At 37.0% G+C, this 21,912-nt stretch overlaps 2 protein-coding genes across 4 annotated transcripts in view; one reads left to right on the forward strand and one right to left on the reverse strand.

Annotated features, from left to right (window-relative positions):
* Window positions 1–12,320, forward strand: part of ATP1B4 (ATPase Na+/K+ transporting family member beta 4) — a 34,586-nt gene extending 22,266 nt beyond the window's left edge. Inside the window, exons 5-9 of the mRNA XM_075184381.1 lie at window positions 2,280–2,384; window positions 6,837–7,033; window positions 8,550–8,606; window positions 9,941–10,033; window positions 11,211–12,320. Of these exons, the coding sequence (XP_075040482.1) occupies window positions 2,280–2,384; window positions 6,837–7,033; window positions 8,550–8,606; window positions 9,941–10,033; window positions 11,211–11,369 (611 nt within the window). The 3' untranslated portion in view covers window positions 11,370–12,320. The remainder of the gene's footprint in view (window positions 1–2,279; window positions 2,385–6,836; window positions 7,034–8,549; window positions 8,607–9,940; window positions 10,034–11,210) is intronic.
* A 1,741-nt stretch (window positions 12,321–14,061) lies between these two features.
* LAMP2 (lysosomal associated membrane protein 2) overlaps window positions 14,062–21,912 on the reverse strand; it is a 31,378-nt gene continuing 23,527 nt past the window's right edge. Inside the window, exons 9-10 of one of the 3 annotated variants that reach the window (XM_075184384.1) lie at window positions 21,544–21,727; window positions 17,416–17,504 (exon numbers count right to left, since the gene is read on the reverse strand). In XM_075184384.1, the coding sequence (XP_075040485.1) occupies window positions 21,588–21,727 (140 nt within the window). In that variant the 3' untranslated portion in view covers window positions 17,416–17,504; window positions 21,544–21,587. Of the gene's footprint in view, window positions 17,505–21,377; window positions 21,728–21,912 lie in introns of those variants that run through there. The other 2 variants (XM_075184382.1, XM_075184385.1) reach the window with 2 other exon arrangements.

Consider the following 21,912-nt stretch of genomic DNA (forward strand, 5'->3'; position numbering starts at 1 on the left):
GTAAAACAATAATTGATTCTTCTTAATGGAAACTAGGCTTGGAGAAATGTATTAATTGTAAACATTTCCACTTGCCTATGTCTGTGTACTTTAAAGGTCTATCTGCAGGTGGAATTGCTGCTGTGTGAGCAGGACTATTTCCATTGCTCTATTTTTAAAAAGCATACCATTGCTTCTATTGAACCAGAACAATAGTGGATAAATAAGTGTTTATATAACTTTGTGTAAGTGTAACTGGAACATAAGCCTTGTTTTGTACCAAGGCAAGAAGAGTGTTCCTATTTAGGACCCAAGAAGGAATGTTTGGCCCTGGGTTCATTGGCCGTTACAGGGCATTCTACATTCCACTGGATCAAAATAAATAGGACAACATGCACGCTCACGGAATGAACTCATGAACCCTTAGGCTTCCATTTAGCCCACTTTGCAACTTCAGCCTTTGGTTTACGTGTGACCTCAAGAAGTAACCTTGTGTTTTATTGACTTCACTTCTGTAGAAACAGTGTCTGGGGTCAGTATTAATACGCTTATATTTTTTCTTACATGTTTTATTATCTTTTTATTTGTAACAGCAGAATAAAATTGAACACAGGCCACAATAAACTTGAAATAAGCACAAAAATAAGTTTATTAATTATTATTATCAAAGATTTGTAAGGCGCCACAGTGCTCCGCAGCGCCGTACAGTAGGAAAAACAGGACATACATAAAACAGGGACATACATGGCATACAGAAGAAATGCAGACATGAAAACAAAGGATATGGAGGTCCCTGTTCATTAGAGAGATTCAATTCTAAGTTGAAGAGGTCACAGCTGAAACAAGAGGAGCAAATGTGGTTCAGAGTGGAGATTGGGATGGTTTATATTTTATCATGACTTTTACTGACAATCCAATATAAATAGCAGAGCCAGACATGAAATAAAACTGAAGCCAGGTAAATAACTTTCAATATAATAGTTTGATTTATGGAGCTCCACCTAAACCTGACATTTCAGTTTTGAGTGGAATTCTTATTTAATTTCAGGTATACTCTAGGGGGTAAATATATTAAACTGCAATTTTGCTGATATTCAGTGCCTTTGACATCAAAATTTAAAATGGCAATATCTTTAAGGGCTATAACACAATAATACAATAATATTGCCACCTTAATATAATGAAAACTAAAACGTGCCTCCATAAATTAATTAGAAATAAATTTTGCACCTCAATAAACAATGATTGCCCCCTATAATTTATAAGTCAAGGATGCCTTTTCTTATGTTCCAAATGGCAAAAAGCATGTTCAAGTCAATCAGAAGCAGGTATAAAAAAAAAAAATGTGTTGTTTTTTTTTTATAGTAATTTAGCTGTTTTGAATCCGCCACATATCGCCAGGCATTTTACATTGCAGCTTCAAACCGCCCTATATATAAATGCGGCAGTTTGGAGCACTAAACCACTTTAACACTGCAACCAAACACGATTTTTTAGTAAATCTGCACCCAAGAATCCTCTGAACAGAAGCCGTAGATTGTTTTTGTTTTTCTTTTACAAAAAAGGTGCACATGCTGTTCTGTTGTTCCAAATCAAAAAATATACACTAAACAGTTACTCAGACATTTTAGACTATATACATATTATGTTCTGAAGCATGTATAGAAATGGATTATAGACCAACCTGTAAGTTGTCCCCAAAATATATGAGAAACATTGTATGCAAAAAAATTGGTTATATGCCCTTCTGTCTTCTCAAATTTGCAAGACCAGAGTATCAGGATTTTACAATGATTCCAAACTAGACCTGCTGTGCAAATATTAAATATGTGATGACTTCTCCCACACACTACACTATGACCATAGTAGTTGTATTTTCCATTTGAAATCATAAATGTCAAGTAGACACCTAACACCCCATCTAGAATGTGAGCCTGTCACTACAGGCCATTTCTCCTGTGGGACACAAACTAGCTATCACTTGGGAGAGATTAGCTTACTGATTCTAGATATATGTACACATTGTGTATGGAAGATGACATACAGTAAATACTAGTGAAATTGCATTTTCTGTACTTCAATATGACCCCTACGTCACTCCTCTAAAATTGACAATACTATTATTTTAGGCCTTAAAAAATGTTGTTTTTTTTAATTCCAAGTTTTTGTCACTCAAGATATATTTTAGTAAGTTTATCTCTGTAAGTGACACTTCAGCTGATTAGTACTTAAGTTATGACAGCTTACTGATATTGAAGAATAATGTACTTTAACAGTAAAAACAAAAATTTGTTTTTCAGGTCTAACGATCAGACCACATGTAACTGGTTTGTATTACACATTTAATCCTTCAGAAAACAGCACATGGTCATCGTACACAGACAGTCTGCAGAAATTTCTTGAAGGTCATTTTCTTTTTCTTGTTTTGTCTTGAGAAATGTTTTGGGTAAGAACCAAAAGTTGAATCCATAGTGTCTGTAACATTTAATATAAGTTCTCATAACTCTGAATTATGGGAATAATGGTAATATCCCAGGACAAAGGACGTAGAATTTATGTAATGTAATGGGTGGGTAAAGGTTATGAATTCCTTTAATACATAGAAGGTTATCTTGAAATTTGGGGTTGCCAAATATATATGGGGTAATGCAGCACCTACTGCATTTTTCCTTATAAAAAAAATGCATTTGCCTGGCATACACTAATTTGTAAGTGAAACTTCTTTCACTCCCTAATACTACGCACCAAGATCCAGGTCTTCTTAACCCACTAACACTGAGGGTGTTGGTTGGACATAAACACTAAACTTGTGAGGCAAAGCATCTCACAGGCATCTTTGCAGTATTGGGACAGCAGCAGTTCAGACGGCTCTCAGGATTTAAATATGGCGCATGGGGGAAGTGCATGACGTCACTTCCGTTACACATTTTCATCTACACAAACGATTTTTACCAGGTGCCAGCAAAGACGTTTAACTTCAATAAATAATTGTAGTTTTGACAAAGAAATTAAACATTTTAATTTTTGTTTAACTATGTTTTGATAAACTTATACAAATACATATAAATTAGTGAACTAATATAGCTCAATAAAAAAAGTTAAACTAACAGCACAAGTTAAACTGACCCCAAATGCCAGTCTCCTAATTATCTGGGACCCTAATAGAGGTGGTTCCCAATAAAAGACCAAGGTTTATTTCCTTTTGTTTGACCATACACTCTTGAGATGTCTGCTGACAATATTAATATTATTATTTATTTATAAGGCGCCACGATTGCGTAGCGCTGAATACAGTAAGCAAGTCACAAATAGATGAGGTTATACACATAAGTAGCATGGATGAGTAATGCTGTGGGGACTCCCACAGAATGTAGCAAAATACATGATAGGACATACGAGGGAGTCAGACAGTAGACAAACATGAGACAATAGGTAGAGAGGAGGAAACTGCCCGAGAGCTTACAATCTAGAGGGGGACGTGGTGAGAGACAGTAGGACCAACTAGGATAAAATGAAGATGACTGGCAAAGAAAGATGAGGTGACAGATAAGATGGTCAGGAGGTGGTGGGGTAGGCAAGTATGAAAAGGTGAAAAGGTGAGTTTTGAGTGAACGTTTGAAGGCTTGTAGGTTGGGGTAGATTTTAGTGACGCAGGGTAGAGTCTTCCTAAGGTGGGGGGCAGCGCAGAAGAAATCTTGGAGGCAAGCATGGATGGAGGCAATGAGAGGTGTATTGAGGCAGAAATCAGAGGCAGAGTGAAGTGACTGTGTGGGGATGTACCTCGAGACAAGGTCAAAAATGTAAGGGGGAGAAGTGTTGGTAATGGTAAGTGAATGTAAGGAGCTTGCACTGAATTCTGAAACAGATAAGGAGCCAATGAATGGATTTACACAGAGGAACAGCGGAAGAGGAGGGACGCGAGGAAGATGAGCCTATCCGCAGTGTTCTGGATAGATTGAAGGTGAGAAAGGTGGGAGTCAGGAAGGCCAGTGAGAAGGAGTTTGCAGTAGTTGAGTTGAGAAATAGTGATCAAATGGACCAGGATTTTGGTTACTTCCTGTGACCAGATTTTAGTGATGTTGCAGAGGAGGAATTGGCAGGATTTGGTGAGGGACTGGATATGGGAAGTAAAGCTGAGGACAGATTGCAGCCTGACTCCAAAGCAGTATGCTTGGGTGACGGGAGAGAGAGTTATGTTGTCAGCTGAGAGGAAAATATTGGGAGAGATAGCAACATTGGCAGGAAGAAAGATAATGAGCTTGGATTTTATTTTCAGACTGTCAGGTTAGCTCACGAATAATGGAGTGAGATCCTGCTGTCTTAATGAGTATTGACTAAAACTTCCCTGGAGGCGCGGAGTCTAACAAAATGGGAGGTATTCACCAGGGATTCCCGCACAGGAATATGGGCTTCTGCGGCTCCCATCTTGCAGGTCGCGGCCCTCCAGGAAAGTCCCCACTGTGACAGCTGAGAACAAGTTACATGGCAGAGGAATGATCCAATTTGGACATCAAATGGTGGTAACGAAGATTACCATTTATTATAAAACATTAATACAAGAGTTCAATGCAGACTTGAGTGTTTTGCAAATGATGATCACAAAGGCATGCAGGAATAGTGACTTTCAACAACATTCATTAATACAAGCTGCACATGCAATAATCAGATTCTCCATAGTAGTAATTTTGAAACACAAGAATCAACAAAGTCCAAACATACTCAGTCACAATAGACACAGCTTGATACGAATTGTGGAGCTGATAACAGTAATCATCAATGCAGGCCAAGTAGATAATAGATGTGGATCATAGTGTTTACCACAAGCCGTGGGACAGGTATGCAGAGATCAAAACAGTCCAGCGTCCAGTAGTGATGAACACACGGCAGCAATAACTAGCAGCTTTACCACGGATAATGGAACAGGTAACAAAGTCAGCAATGTAGATCAAGCAGGGAACAGATGTAGCTCATAGCGTTTACCACGAGCAGTAGAACAGGCATGCAGAGATTGAGGAAGACCGGCAAACAGCAGCGATGACCACGCGGCAGCGATGAACACAGCAGCTTACCACAAGTTTTGGAACAGGTAACAGGTGTGGATGATAGCGTTTACCACAAGCAGTGGAACAGGCATGCAGAGATTGAGGAAGACCGGCAAACAGCAGCGATGACCACGTGGCAGCGATGAACACAGCAGCTTACCACAAGTTGTGGAACAGGCAACAGGTGTAGATCATAGCATTTACCACAAGCAGTGGAACAGGCATGCAGAGATTGAGGAAGACCGGCAAACAGCAGCGATGACCACGTGGCAGCGATGAACACAGCAGCTTACCACGGATTGTGGAACAGGTAACAGGTGTAGATCATAGCGTTTACCACAAGCAGTGGAACAGGCATGCAAACAGAGACATCAGAGTAACAGATATGACTTGAAGAACCAGCAATGTAAGAACGAAAGGAAGGCTCTAATAAAGGGAGGCTGACTAATAGTAACACTGACCAGCACACAGGTGTAATGATCACAGGTGCAGACCATGACCAATAGTCTGCATTAGCAACAGAAATGAAAGTGACAGTCAGTGTTTAGAGGCTCGGGTAGAGGTATCTGGAGAGCGGAGTGTGACACAGACAGTATTGTCCACACTGCGCAATCAAAACTCCATACATGTTAAAATAGTTTTGTTGAGTGATATAAGCTGAGATCTTTCTTGCATCACTTTGGGACAATGATAAGGGGATTTGATTATTGGTTGGCCTGCGTGCTGTGAGACAGGATCATTATGTAATTTGGCCACACCTGGAGTGTGTGATCACTTCTGGCATTACTGGGGCGTGTTAGTGTGGCCAGAAGATGACATCCCTCAAAGGCCAATAGTGATCATATTACTAACAAGATGATTTATTGTGATAGGATTGTTATTGGGCATGATGGTTGTTTTTGGACCACACACACACACTGCAATATCTGGCCAATTGCTCGATATTAGCTGTGCTATCACAGTGTCTGTGAACAGCTTTATTTAAGAGAAAACTTTGCATGGATTGGGTAATTCACACACAAATAGTCATAACCTAAAAGATTAACGCAAAGTGAAAATTTTGCCTCCCGGGTATTTTGAGAATTTAGCAATTGACACAACAGGAAAGAGGTGTGTTTTCTATGAAAGAGAAAATAATTGTCACTACTTTTAGCGCAGTTTCAGTTGAACATTGAATTTAAATATTACTTCATATTTTTGTATATGAAATTTTGATATGTAAGGTTTTGCTGCCTTTGAAACAAATTGATCTGTCCATTGAACAGACAACTTACCATGGTATCTGGAACTTTATTTGTGCAGGTCGTACCAATGAAGAGGGTAGACTTCCCCACTCTCCAGCCTACCAACCATAGTATTGTTCAACTAGTATACATATCCTGGTTATGACTTGTCTAGGGTCCATGTGTATTAGACATGATTCTAAGAGGTTGCATAGTCTGATGACAGTGAGTAGAATACATTTACTGCAATGAGAGTGCAGTAGTCTGAGAATGCTAGAGGCTTGGGTAGTGGCAGGTTCCGTCCGGATACTGAAATAGACATTCAATTTGAAGCCTGGCATGTACCTCTGCTTAGAAGAAGAGATACAGAAGATTAACCCCTTTTCTCACCAAACCTGCACTAAACTCAAGCAAAGCATTTGAAAACTATTTGCTGAGATTGCTGGCACCCTGTTCTTTCACACCACACTCCTCCTAACACTTTCTGCTAACACTGTGTAAGGGGAGAAGTTTGACCCCACACATTGGAAAAAACCCTGAGGCAACTACTGTCTTCAATAATTTATTTGTGATATGTTTTCTTTATTCATAGCCTATGATGATGACACACAAATAGCTAACAATGTGGCCTGTACGCCAGGACAGTACTTCCTCCAGGAAGGAGAAGAACATGAGGAGAGGAAAGCATGTCGGTTCCGACGTTCAGAGTTACAAAACTGCTCTGGAATTATGGACCCGACCTTTGGTTTTTCTCAAGGGAAACCATGTTTCTTACTAAAGATGAACCGGGTAAGCCGAAATAATAATGAAGTAAGGAAAACTATAACTAAACCGTCAGTATTTATCAAATAAACCCACTAGATGTGTAGCACAGCATTGTTCAAGAGGCAACACAGAAATGGTGTTATATTCATTTTTTTCTCTTTTTACCATTTAATTCCCAATAAAATATTGGAGACGGGGGTGTTAAATATGGGATATCTAATTTCTATTCACTCTCAATGTTCAGGCTTACACAAGTTGTAAGTATAACCCTGATTATCTTCTTCCTGTAGTTCCCAAGTGGAGCAAACAGCTTCCTAGAAGCGCTTCCATCAGGTTCGATTGCCAGCAAGCCTCTTTATTAACTTCCATGTCTATCCACACCACGGCTTCCATCTAAATGGTCTCCCTCCAGGTCTTCTTTGGATGACCACATTTCCGAGCTCCCTAAGGTTTTCTAAACCAAGGCCGCCTTCTCCACAGCTCCATTCGACTTCCTTAGCATGTGTCCTATAACCCCACTTCCTTTGTTTAACCTGAATGTCGATCGGTTGCCACCCGATCATATTTAGAAAGTTGTCGTTCCATATTAGTTTTGGCCAACGTGCATTGGTAATGACGGAGGCATCAATTTAAGAACACTTGCACTTGGCTGGAGTTCTGCTTTGTGACCTTCCAAGTTTTACAACCATGAAGTAATAATTAACATTGCCGTCGAACAGTTTCAGTAATGTTTTTTGGTCAGTTTTTCCAGACGGGATATAACTGTACAAAAGTACCATTTGCCTTTGGATGCGGTTCTTTACATCCTCATCGGCCCTGCCTTCTTTTAAAACAATGCTCCCTAGATAAAAGTAGCGACCTTACTAATTGGAAATTGCGTTGAGGCTGAGCTACCTTGCACTGTTAGCATTGACCCTCATCGCCTTTGTTTTGCAGATGTTGACTGTCAGCCCAGCATGCGGTTTAAGATCGCTCTTGCTAGCACTTTAATAAGCACAGAAAGGAGGCTGAACACTCTTCAATTGTTTGAGTTGGAGTTGTCTCCTTGAGGAGCTTAATTATTATACTATTTCTCCATTGTGAATCCCAGAATATATTACTATACAGAAATAATATTCTATACCTACCAAACATTTTTGGAGATTTAGAAATATGAAAGATTAGACTGAGAAGAAAATGTACTAAAAATTATACAATGAAGACTGAAACCATTGAACAATGCAATTATTTGGGGAGTATCAGATATTTTGTCAAAAGGATTGCAACCTCTAGAAATAAAAGCACATATTAGAATGATATATACCCAAGATTCCCAACCACCCTAAACCCACTACAAGATTAATACTAGTATTCATAACTACACCTTTTATATCCCAGCATGCTAACAACTTTTCACCATCCACAACTAAGACAGTGAAAACTGAGTGACATCACCCAGAAAACTGTGGTAATTGTAGTAAACAATACAACTAAAAAGATCAATTAAATATAGACAATACTTTTGTTTGTATTAGGGCAATAAACATTATTTTCTTCTTAGATTTTGGGGTATAAGGCTGGTTCCGGCACACCAATAAATGTCACCTGTGGAGTCCAAGTAAGAATAATTTATTAGTTCTTAGTTTCAGAATGTTTAATAGTTTTCATATTGAACCTAGAATCAATCTAGTTATTTAAATGATACACAGCCATCTGTATGTTATTAGTACAAAACTCAGGAGAGGGTAAGGACTGCAAAGGAAAACTAGTTTTCATATTTAGCCACTATTTTTTTAATCAATCTCTTCAGCTAATATCACTTGTCTTTGCTATACATTGGCTGCCTGGATCAATTGAGAGAATCTTAAGCTAGTCAAACGTACACTAGAGGAAGAATGTGAATCCAGAATTTTGTATTTCTTGTGTCCTTTGCGATGCACATGTGCATGGCCTTGAAAAGCAAAATTCTGTCCCAAGTAGCACTAAATGATTGTAACAACTGATGGTGAGAATGGGCACTCTGCCGCCAGTAGATGGTGCTAAGCACCCAAATATTAAATGGAGGTGCCTGTAACGATGGCTGGACTTTACTTCGTGGCTCTCTAGATTGTCCTAGTAGGTAGCTGCTGACTAAATATATGGTGATGGTGATGGTGATGGTGATGGTAATGAAACCCAGGTACAAAATGGGGTCAGTCGGCAGAAAAAGATTATTTGGGTTCAGGATTACTTAGTACAAGAGGATACAGCTCAGGTAAGCTGAAGTAATAAGTAAGGAATGTTTGTTAAGGGAGTGCTCAAATGTGTGTACATGGTACAAGAATATGCTTAGTTTGGCCCATCAATAATATCCTACAGAAATCAAGAACTCAGGCCAAAAATTAAGGACAGGTATCACTCATTTTTTTAAGGAAGGGTACTTTCATCTGCAGCTGTGCAGAGGGTTCCTCACAATAAGAGCAGTAAAGACATGGGGGTATATTTACTAAACTGCTGGTTTGAAAATGTGGAGATGTTGTCTATAGCAACCAATCAGAGTCTAGTTATCATTTATTCAGTACATTCTATAAAATTACAGCTAGAATCTGATTGGTTGCTATTGGCAAGATCTCCACTTTTTCAAACCCACAGTTTTGAAAATACACCCCATGGAGTTTGCTATCACAGTGAAGATCGCTGATATATACAGTTATGTCCATGTAGAAAGGTAATTTTTTTACAATGCAAGGAATATATGGTTATAGTTGGTAATTTCAACACAGAAGATAAAGGAGAACCCTAACATAAAATAAAAGAAAGGTTTCAATAAAGCTTTTATTCCTTCTTTTTTTGATCACCAGAATACAATGGCGTATAGACTTTATATTACTAGTTATAAAAAAAAAACTTTAAATGTATCCTTAAAATAAATTAGTAATATTGCAATGTAATAATCCTATTTTTTCTATATAGAAAGGTGATCAGAGTCTTTTAGGAGAGGTCCATTTCTACCCAGAAAATTACTTTGACCTTATGTATTATCCATACTATGGCAAACTTATACATGTAAGTATACTTTCTATCAAACCTTAGTTTCCATCTTTAATTACCAACTTTACCTTTATTCGTCTACAGTTTGTTAGGGATTTTATGTAACTGTCCAGTCTGTAATTCTTATGATGTTTTAATAAGTATCTTGGACATGTAGCACAACTAACTCTTTGTGTGACTGGTGCTAGCCAAGAACAGGTTCTTCCACATAAAATTCCAAAAGTTTCCTTTACAAAATTGTTCAAAAGCTACACACAGGTACCAGTTTGTGATCCATCCTTGTGAAGGGGAGGTTTATTGATGTAAGCCCAGAAAAAAAACCACAACATTTTGTGGGCAATACCCCATTTATCAGGTGTCTCCCTAAAATACCTAGACCTATAAGGAGGCCTGATATCGACAAGTGGGTGGCCACAAAACAATTGTCATGATTCAGAATAATCTGATGGAAATAGCTTAGGTCATTTTAAACATGTTTCTAATTACATTTACCAAATAACCACTAACTGCCTGTGTTTCTGGGCATGTGGTGGCCACACCAACATTCTGCATTGTGATTTGTTCACTTGGCTTGACTACCAATGGCCGGCTCTACTTAATTTCACCACAGAATGGGAAACTGATCTTTTTGTTTGCATGGGGGCCAAGCAGTTAGATCCACTTGTATATTGCAGCATTCTGTCTCCTATCGCTAAAACCTCTACACTTACACTCATTGCACCAACACCTAGGAAATTAGTAGCCATCTGGGCTTTATCAAAAAGCCCAGTCACTCAAACATAAACTGTATCTGACAAGGGGAACCTAGACACTGATAGGAAGTTAATAAGTTTCCAAAACTGTATAGCACACATCATTTGATTGCTTTGATGGCATCACAAACAATTTTGCAGGAATCATTCCATCATTTTTACAGCCATTCAGAAAAAGTAAACTTTTCTGTGCACTGTAGTACAATATACTGTAGGACATTTATAAAAACTGATTCACCCATAGCAAGTGGTCAAATATTTGACTTCATTTTCTGTCCTATACTAGAAAAATGGCAAATATAAACGGATTACTTGCTATAGGTTACGGTACAATTTTAACACAGATGTACCACTTTTTAAAAACATCCATCATTATATACTGGCTGTTGTTTTTCAATTTGTGTCAGTAACATTTTTAACCAATTGTTTTTTGGTTTTAGGTAAATTACACGTCGCCTCTAGTTGCAATGCATTTCACAGAGGTGGTAAGAAATCATGAAATCACTGTACAATGCAAAATAAATGGACATGACATTATTAATGATCATAAGACTGACCGCTTCCTGGGCAGAATAATCTTCATGCTGAACATTGGATGAGTGCGCTCAAACTTTTTTATCTTTCATCAGAAACTCAAAAATAGCCAGAACTTACACTGCTATCAGACCATTATTTACTTACCCTCTACTGGAGCAGGTAGTTTTAGTGATGCTGAAACCTAAAATGAACATATATTGTAAAACTTCTTCCTATAGTGCAGGAGACATACAACCTAGTCACAAACTTATCCTTCTTTTGTATGTGTAGTAAGATCAACAGCACCATAGGACCATGGTAATGAAATAAGAAAAAAAAATATATAATAAACAGTGATTGAACTAAGCTTAGACAAAGTATAAGAGATAGAGGATTCAACTCCCAAACTGCTTTAGATGTTATCACGTTGCATCCCCACCATGTATGGAAGCCTTCATGTTCACAGAAAAAGAAACGGATGGGTAAATTCCCAAACAGGAGTTTCATTTTAGGACCATTTACATACAATCTAAGTTGCGTTATATAGAGTTATGAATAACATACATACATACATACATATATATATATATATATATATATATATATATGTAAAAGTTCACACGTTCTATGTAAACTCTGCCATCAGCCATTTTATGCAAAAGGTGATCAAAGTTGACTGGCTATATCATCTGTCAGTCGGATTACTGACAGGATGTCTGTTGTCTTTAGGATGAGATCTTCACCTTTGCCCAGAACTTTTATTCTAAAATACCTTTCCTTCCGACAAGCTCCTAAAACTTTAAGATACACATTTGTGAATGTTATTAGTAGCTATTTTGTATAAACCAAATTGTATTTTAGTTCTAGTGGTCCTGTAAATGTCTATATAGAAAAATATTTGCTTGTCCTTTGAAAAAAAACAACAGGTCAGTATTAAATAATCCAAAACTGTATGTGATCTTTAATTTCACAAATATTGTAGTGTAAACGTCTTTTTATGTCTTTTATGGCAACATTAAACAAGGAGATTTTAATTTCCTGCTATATTGTATATTCTTGTTCTAGTAAATACCCCATCAGGGCGTTCAGGTGAGAAGACTTGCATTAAGACTTATTAAATGATGTCCTTTCCATTGTATAGTAAAAATATGTCTTACTTTATTAGTGAATTTGTCTTTCATGGATTTACTCACTGATGAGAACAAGGTCATTTTTATTGCCGAGAGATGTTTCATTTGAATAGGATTTGAAAAGAGGAATCGGTAAACCTGCCCTGCAGTATCATGTAAATGCCTCTAGGTGGTACCACTGTCAATAGGCAACATTTTATCAGTGGCGAAAGCTCTATAAAAATGGCAACACTTCTCTCTAATTCACTTTTTAACCAGTGTCCACTTTCTCTCCAACTGTTTTCAAGGATTTTCAGGCCTACGCAGCTCAGAAACTAAGAACATCTGGTTGACATTTCCTTAGTCCATGAAAGCCATGCCACAATTTCTGCTAGGTACCAAATGCAGTGATGCAAGTAAAATAGTCTATTCCCATTTTCATTAGCCACTGTCTTAAAGCATTTTAATTAATATAGCTGATGTGTTGGATAGTAAGATGCAGCTTGTACAATCAACGGTGACTGGACACACGGGTATTAGTTGGGATGGGGTAGAATAATGTTTAAGGAAACTGGTTCTTTTAATCCTAGCACATCAGTATGAATTACCTTTATCTCAGAACTCTTTTAATGAGTCAAAAAGTGGTTTGTAAATTTAAAAAAAAGAGGAGGATATTTCATCCTTGATTAGACAATTTTTTCCCGTATACTTGATCCTCTAAAACGGCTGGATCTTTTCCTGCTTGACCACTTACAAGAATGGACAACTTGGACACTGATCCAAGACCTCTGCAATAAGGACAAGCAGCACAACCTGCCCTTGTGTGGTTAGCTTAAGCCATCCACTATCTCTAATCATTGTTTAAATACATGTACTAGCAGACTGTTCCTAACTTGTGCCAATTCTTTGCAATATCTCCATCTTCATATTTTGTCCTCTGCAAATGCAAGATTTAAACAAAAGTATTTGAGATATAATACAAATATATAAGGATATGTTGCATGTTGGGTTTGTATACACAATGTCTACTTTTAGAATGGCACACTTGGATGCAGGCACTTGCCAATAAGTATTCCTGGAAATTGTACTAAAATGTTGCCGACAGTCCAAGTTGGTGTCCAAAGTCATCTTGTGCAATGTACTGATTAGTAACACAAAGTCCTTCCTGAAAGACAGGTATAAAGACATTTTTCTGTAATCTGTGGCCACTGTCTGTTGCAGTCTTCTAGAGTTGAATACATGAAATATGTTTAGAACTACAATTAATTTTATTTAAACATAATAACTTTTATAAATAGAATCTTGTTGTTAATTTAGAGTCCTATCGTGTCTAAGGTAAACCTTTAGTAACAATGAAATTTCATAGTAAGTTTTAGTGTATTTTTTGGTATTCATCTATTTCATGAAGACATGGAAAAATCATGATCTATCAGTGGAGGATTACAATAGGAGTGGCTCAAGAAAGCCGAGACACTCGCCATCATAACTCAATGCTGCAAGTATGCCTCTGACAAGAGGTAATGTGAGCTTGAAGTGAAGGGCTAAGCGTATAGTTAAATACAAACATGTATGCAGAGATGGGCCCCAGGGTTGGAGCACCCACCAGAAGTAGATATGTATAATGGGAATGTACCAATACACAGAAATCACACCAAACACAAGTGAATTCTTTCCAAACAATGTCTTTTATTGTTGCATGTACATTTCAGATCAACACAAATGTTTTCTTCTTTGCTGCCGAAGCAGTCGTGTTCATTGTGTAGGGTAATCACCACTGTATACATAAAAGGTTAATGCTTCCCCCAGGAATCTTTATGGAATGGACATGAAACATTTAATCATTTTGAAAGGCACTCGTGGACTCACAAAGTCCCAGCACTCAAATAGTAACATTACACACATTATGTCCTGAGATGCAGCCATCAGGATAAATAACATATGTAATGAACATATCTACATGTACAATACAGAATCATGCACTGGTCAAATGCTTTGTGGAAAAAGTGTCCATTTCCCTGTGGCTGATTAGTGCATCACATGGGCATACATGTTTTGTAGTTATAGATTATATACAGTAGTAATATGGAGCATTCTAAATATCTACACAGTACCAATAAGACGGTCATGAAGAAAATGGATTTGCTTGCCTTTAACATTTGCTATGTTTTCTGTGGATCAGAGAGCAAAACAGGATAATTTGGAGTGTTTCAAATTGTGGTGCCTGCTCATCAAAACAAGCACCATTATTACACTGCAGATTTTACATTACAATACAGAACAGTGTTCCTTGGATAGAACGTATTTTAGAACTCACAATCTATAACTAACAAAAGGGAACCGTAATACTAATGTCTTCCAAAAAATATACTAAAGCCCAATATTTGGCATAAATAAATAAATATAGGAATACTTGTTACATGGTGCTTAACCATGTCTGCATTTGCGTAGTTATCAGGAATGTTTTTGTAATTTATATAAATACATAAAGACAATAACCCTGCAGACATGTCACTATGTCATTAAAGAATCTATCAATACACAAGCGTTGTCAATATAGGTATAAAACTACTGTAACTAATTCAAGACAGACATTCTGTTGTCATAGCTTATAATTAGGGAACGCTGGTATCATTTCTTTATGTTCATTAGGAAAACAAGTGTTCTAAAGAATAATTCACCACCTACTTCGAACATCCAGATAATTTACAGTAGTGGCTACATTATCCCAAATCAAAGTAAGGTTAGTATCACGGTATACCTACAATTGTTATTCTGCTATGTATCAAGTGTTCCGCACACCTCTTAGATAGTAAGTTCCTCTGGACAGGGCCATTTTTATCTTTTGTTTCAGGTCATCGTATGTCATTTGTGTCATGATTCTCTCCACTTACATTGTTATGCAATATGTCAGCACTTAGAAATAAAGGATAATAATAATATATAACCAATATCAGATAACAAAATGAAACCCTGCTTGGCTCCCTTTATTCCAGACATTCCTACTTCTCAGTTTTTTTTTGGGGCAGCCAGATATTTATATTATCTGTATATGTAGTGTATGACAACTGTTTTTGTGCTTGAGAACAAAGTATATTTTCTTCTTTGTATAATCCTGGGAATTGGTCACATCTAGAATGCTAAAGTTTCTTTGTGACTTTTCAGATGGTAAGCGTCTAAGAAATTGGTTTCAGTTCACAAACCTCATTGTCTGAGGTTACACATTTTGTTTTGTGCAATGTTTGATAGTCAGAAAAACTCATTTACGAAGTGCAGTGTAAATAGTGTCAAAGTTTGCACCATCTAATACAAAACGTTGGGTGGATTGGGGACATTCCTGGCATGTAGATACGTGAAAGCTCCCTTTTGTACCCACATGTAAAAAACACCATTTCATTTTGCAGGAAGAGATTGTTTAAATAAGATCAAGGGGTGCATTTGGCACATTTAGGGGCATTCCTGGGGGGTACACAGCCTCCTCATCCCCTCCGAGTTAGTGGACATCAGGCATCATCCTACACTTCTGATGGGACGTATTTTATTCATTCCAGTAAGACTGGTGAAAAACTGCTTTATAGTCACAGGTCAGCAATAAACCATGCAAACATAAAATAGTCACATAATAGACAGTCCAAATGTCCTCTCATTCTCACACTTAGTTTAAGACATATGTGAGGATAAACCAAATCTTGCACAAAACATAGAAGCAATGCGGCTCTGCATTTCTGCGGTATGTAAAGCAGCCTTTGAATCTGCAGTAGAAGATTCTTACAATAGGATATTGAGATTAGATCAGTTGTAAGTAAATATATATCAATTATAGCTCACACCAACTTTTAATAGGAATTTATTTGTTAAAGGAAAACTACTTAAAGAAATCCAGGCTTCTGTGAATCAATAAAGTAATAAATAATTTGACATAAATGAAGCAGTTTACCGCTGACAAATAACAGGATGTATTCCATCGGAGGAAACTCAAATGGGAATATGAAAAGCCTTTATATTTCAAATAAAATGCTCAAGGCTCCATATAATCATTTTATTTACATTAAGTTTCCCCATCTATAGATTTTAATTTATCAGTGTTCTAGAAACAGAAAAGCAAATATTCCTATTTAACAGCTTGGTGCAAAGAGCATTGATTTTAGCTTTCATTTGTCTAGTGCTTACCAGCCACTGTCCTGGTCCACATATCACTGGCCTGTTAGATTGTAAGCTCTCACATGGGCAGGGCCCTCCCTACCCTTTCTTTTCATGTCTGCGCATATTGTCCACCTTGTATGTCCCTGTTCTATGTATGTTCTGTCCGGCATTGCAGAGGACTGTGGGACATTACAAATCAACTACAACAACAACAGAAGAGCCAAAGAAGAATTCAACTGCACATATCACAATAATTTATGGCCGTTTGAACATTTAAGCACGTACTGGAGGTCTACGCTGATTTCGTCTTTGGCCTTTCATTGCCTGGGTACACAAGACTGAAAAAAGCTGATTTGACGCTATGGTTTAAACCATTGCTCTTTTCACTTCTTTAATAAGTTACATGTTTAAATTTACATGGCTACACCCATTATGCATAAATTAATTTATATGTCTGTGTTCCATGGTTCAATGTGGAAATGCTGTCTCAGAAGTCTCTAGGTTTATAAATATTTTAGACATTCTACAAAGGACTTTGGCACCTATGTCCTTTTAGCCTTCTACAAACTGTGGGTCAAGATAGAGGTGTTTGATATTACCTAGAGAGTACATTTGTTTTCCTGTTTACCTCTAATAAGAATGATGCACCTATTAATGTCAAATGAAAATCTTAAAGTCCAAGTCAGACATCATATGTTTCTTTAGTACCACACTTTAGAGCAGGGTTTGAAAACAACTTTATATATTTCACTATGCATAGAGAGGTTAGCATTGTACAAGAATAAATTATTTTGAGAGTAGAAAGGAAACAAAAAGAGTTTTGATATCATACAGATTGATAGCCTGTGCGGCTTTTTCGTCTTCCAATTAAATAGGAGATAAAGACAAGTATAATAAGAAACATAAGCACAGCCCCCACCGCGATTGGAATAAAAAAGCTCAGATCAGTGTCAGCAAAGCATTCTTCCGCTGTTGGGAAAAAAGAGAGGACAACATGAGACGTGGGTTATTTGCCTTTTTCTTGGTTTGTTAAAGGACAGCTAACCCCTCTCCCCAGCACACAAATTATATTTTGAATAATTTAGATAGCTTTAAGACACTATCTTACAAAAGGTAAGCCTAATATGGCAAAAATCATTACTTATAAGCTATGGTTCACATGCTATCATAAATCTACCAATCTGCAGTCTGTATTTTCAACATTTCGGTTACCTAGTGAGCTGGTAACTACCATTTTACAAATGCAAAAACTCTGGCTTTACTGCCACAGAATGATGCAAGATAGAGACGCACTACACTCACAGACACTATCTACTTTGTCTAAAGGATACAACAGACAAAATGCTGGACAGATTTTGTTAGTGTAGTTATTTCAGGTATGTTCGTTAGCTCAAGAATAGAGAACCATGGCTTTCCTTGTTCTTTAAAAAGTTAAAGCTTAAAATACACATTTCATAATATATACAAATATAACGCCAAGCATTTTCATACAGGACAAGGTTTACAATTGTACCATTATACTTTATTTTCCTTTCCTATTTGTTGCTTGTTACAGGTGTCCGTTTTACTTGTGCACATAAGAATTGTATATAAAGTTTTAATCATGCTGGTAATTGCGATTTGCGGCACCCTGCCTCTCTCCACATCACGTATCGTGTGTGAAATCGCTCTGCGCATGCCCAGAAAGTGCAGGCATATGCACCTATGCCCATCTGCAGCTGCACAGCTGGACAAGGAGATGGAAGGGGAATTCTAATGTTGGCAGAGTACAATAAAGGTGTGTTTACACAGATGCAGACATATATACACCCATTCGCAACTGGCACATGTGCTGCTTATGCAAAGATGTGTATGGATCTGCATTTAGACAGAAATACACTTTTTCCATGCTTTTTTTTTTTTTTTTTAGAGAGTCATCTATTCCCATTTTGTAATTAACTCTGCATCAGTCCCCCTAGGCTCTAGCCTGGAGAGTTCCTGGGGGTAAATGTATCAGAGAGTTTTCTGACAGGTTTGAAAAACCAATCAGATTCTAGCTATCATTCATTTCGTACATTCTACAAAATGATAGCTAGAATCTGATTGGTTGCTATAGGCAACATCTCTACATTTCAAACCCAACGGAAAACTCTCAGCTTGATACATTTACCCCCTGGTGTGGAGGGAGTACAGACTGCAGATGGTATGTAATAAGCATACTGTGTGCACCAGTCTCTCTCCTACAGGGAGGTATTTTATAGGCTACGTGTTTTGACTTAACAAAAGAGGATTTGTCACTGCTCATTTTAAAATTTCTTCATTAAAACATTTTAAATGCACTTTATTACAAATATTGGGATATATTTTGTTAAATTATTTCATTAAGTGCATTATTTTGAAATCAGTGTTTAAATCACCTCTATAGTAGATGATTACACTGAGCAGACTATATGCCAGTCCAGGAATATAATGAAACTGCAATAGCAGGCTAAAACCACACACAAGTGCACTAGTACACAAGTAAGCGGATACTAGTTAACCTTTTATTATTTCTAAAAATCATGTAAACACAATAATCATAGCACATACCAAACAATACAATATGTTCTTAAAAACTAAACATATTCTTAAAATTTTATATATCAATTCTTTATATTTAAAAAAAAAAAAATGTAAGATCCAGTAATGCACCTGCATTACCAACTTCCCTACTTGATAATATTATACGATCCTAATTAATATCCATGCAACATGCACCAATCACTGAATTTGCCATCTATAGCATATACCTTATTTCTGAATAAAACATTGAAAAAAGAGCCGTTTGCCGTTGTAAAAAAGTCGATATAATTCTTTTCTATCTGGGCAGTACTGCAATAGACAACCAGTATTATATATGCTTATCCAACTTCTCATATATACATGAAAAAGTCCTTCTGATTTAATATGGAATGGAAATAAATTGAGCGATTGGTGCATGTTGTATGGACATTAATTAGGATCTTAGAATACTATCAAGCCAATAGGGAAGTTGGTAATGCAGGTGCATTTCTGGATCTAACATTTTTTATATAAAGAATTGATATATGAAATTTTAAGAATATGTTTAGTTTTTAAGAACATATTGTATGGTTTGGTATGTGCCATGATACAAGTTTGCATCATAGGACATAGGAGGACAGGCAGTGAACAGAATCCTGAAGGTAATGGCTAACAGCACCTAGGTAAAAGAAACTTTATTCTAAAACTTTACTTTTAAGTAAAACAGGGAAAGCGAGAGTAAGACTCTGTATTGTACTTTACCTCCCTGCTTCACGCTATAGTTCAATAGACAAATGTTTCATATTTTGAATATCTGCCTTTACCCCAATCTGTATTTTTCAGATGGTACCATGTTACCAGTAGGATACAGAAACCCAGGGAGGGGAAAGGGTGCTGTAACCCATAGCAACCAATGATATTTTACCTATATATTTTTTTTCAAGCTCAGTGGAGAAAAAGTCATTTTAGTTGCTAGGGACCACAAATTTTTTTTTTTGCCCCTGTGCACCAGCTTCAGAAATGTCCCTAAATGTATCAGCCTATTTTCTAAGACTGATCAGGTGCATGTACCCATCTGGAAAGCTGTTGCTACAATAATCCACATAAAATGCAAAGCCTGCATTAATAAGAATTTATAAACTTTTGGCTGCTGTATAATAAACCTGTTGGACAGTATTCAATATACATATCCTGCATATCAGTGTGTAATCCGTTTTTAGCTCATTTTATTATTTTTTTTAAAAAAAGGGAATGGGTGACCTGTCCACTTGTGTAACTGAGTGCATGCCACAGCGACAGTGCCATAATATGGTAAACAGAAGAGAAGCAAGTGAAAGGGAACAGACTGGAAGGCAAATAGCAGAAGGGTGTTCTCCCTGAATTGCAAAGAATAGTGCCATTAGGGGCAAACAGCCCCAGCTAAAGCATTGTCCAGTCAGCAGCAGAGAATCTGATCATACAGTTAAACAATTAAAGGACCACTAAATCCAAAATAGAAATTTGCTTATAATAAAGCAGCTAACAACCAGGTGTGCTCCTCTCCACTTTACTGTGATAAAGAAAATAGGCAACACTTGTACTACCGCCTATCTTAGTCACTGACCATTTCCTGCATAAAAGAATGAATACAGCAAAGGACATGGAGTGGAGAAGACACAGGATAGGGAGAATACTTCAGCTCCCTGCTCCTCTCATGCGCTATCCCCTGATCTACTACCTACACAGAACAGACAGCGACCAGCGCACTGGGGCTTGCACGAGAGTCAGGTTCGAGCGCAGGAGAAGATGGGTGGGAGACAGACACACATACAATTTAGGCAGGATGCAGGACATTTTAGGCTTCCATAAAATGGCTTCCATGAGAATGATTTGCTATTTTGGGCTGAATGGAAACCTCTTCAATTCTATCAAGATAGGGTAGGTTCCAACATATACTTATGGGGGGTGTTCCATTTTTTATTTTGTTTTTTAAATCAAATAGGTAAGTTGTACTTTAGATTTAATGATCCTTTTAAAAGGACTTCAGACTTCTTGATTAAATAGTGTGCATACAGCTATGCGTTGCCGACAGTGGTCATGTGCAGCAAATTCATAAAATGTTAGATAGTTGTAATTAAAAACTCACTGTTTTAGCAAGAAGAAAAAAAAAGCCAAAACCATTTAAAATGTTAATATGAATTAGTTGAAACATTTTTCTAATTAATAAACCAAAATATGTTTAAACAATTGCATATGGTTTAAGAAATTATATAAAATTACATCCTGTAAGATGAGAAGGAATGATTTTTTTTAACATTGTTACTATATAATAAAGCAAGTACATTCAGATACAAGATTTACATTATGAAATACAATTGATAGGTAAAGCTTATTGTACAGTTATACGCAGAGAATAGCTGTTGTGGTTACTGAATACAGAGATCATAAAGTGTAATGCAAAAAGCAATGCTTTATAGCAATCTGTAAAGTCAGTTCTGTTATTGCTCACTTTGAATAGTGTGTGAAATACTTTCAAACCCCCTATCTCCTTCCTTAAAAATGTTCATATCCAGCTGAACGCTGATTCCTGCGGCCAATGAAATAAGCCACCATCACTAGGATTACAAGGACTCCCAGTGCAGCTCCCACGACTATTGGTACAGTGAAGTTCTGATCTGCAAAACAATCTTCCGCTACATGGGGAGAAAGCAAAATAAAAACCAGAGACAAAAAAACAAAACAAAATAAAAAAATCTCACATCACATGCATGTACAAGAGATGTTTAGTAAAACAAAAATTATAATAAAAAAAAAAAAAAAAAAAAAGCCGTTTGGTCAGAAAATGTTCCATATGTTTATGCACTGAACTGAGAAAGAA

Source organism: Mixophyes fleayi, chromosome 9 (genome assembly GCF_038048845.1).
Source record: "Mixophyes fleayi isolate aMixFle1 chromosome 9, aMixFle1.hap1, whole genome shotgun sequence".
Taxonomy (NCBI): Eukaryota; Metazoa; Chordata; class Amphibia; order Anura; family Limnodynastidae; genus Mixophyes; species Mixophyes fleayi.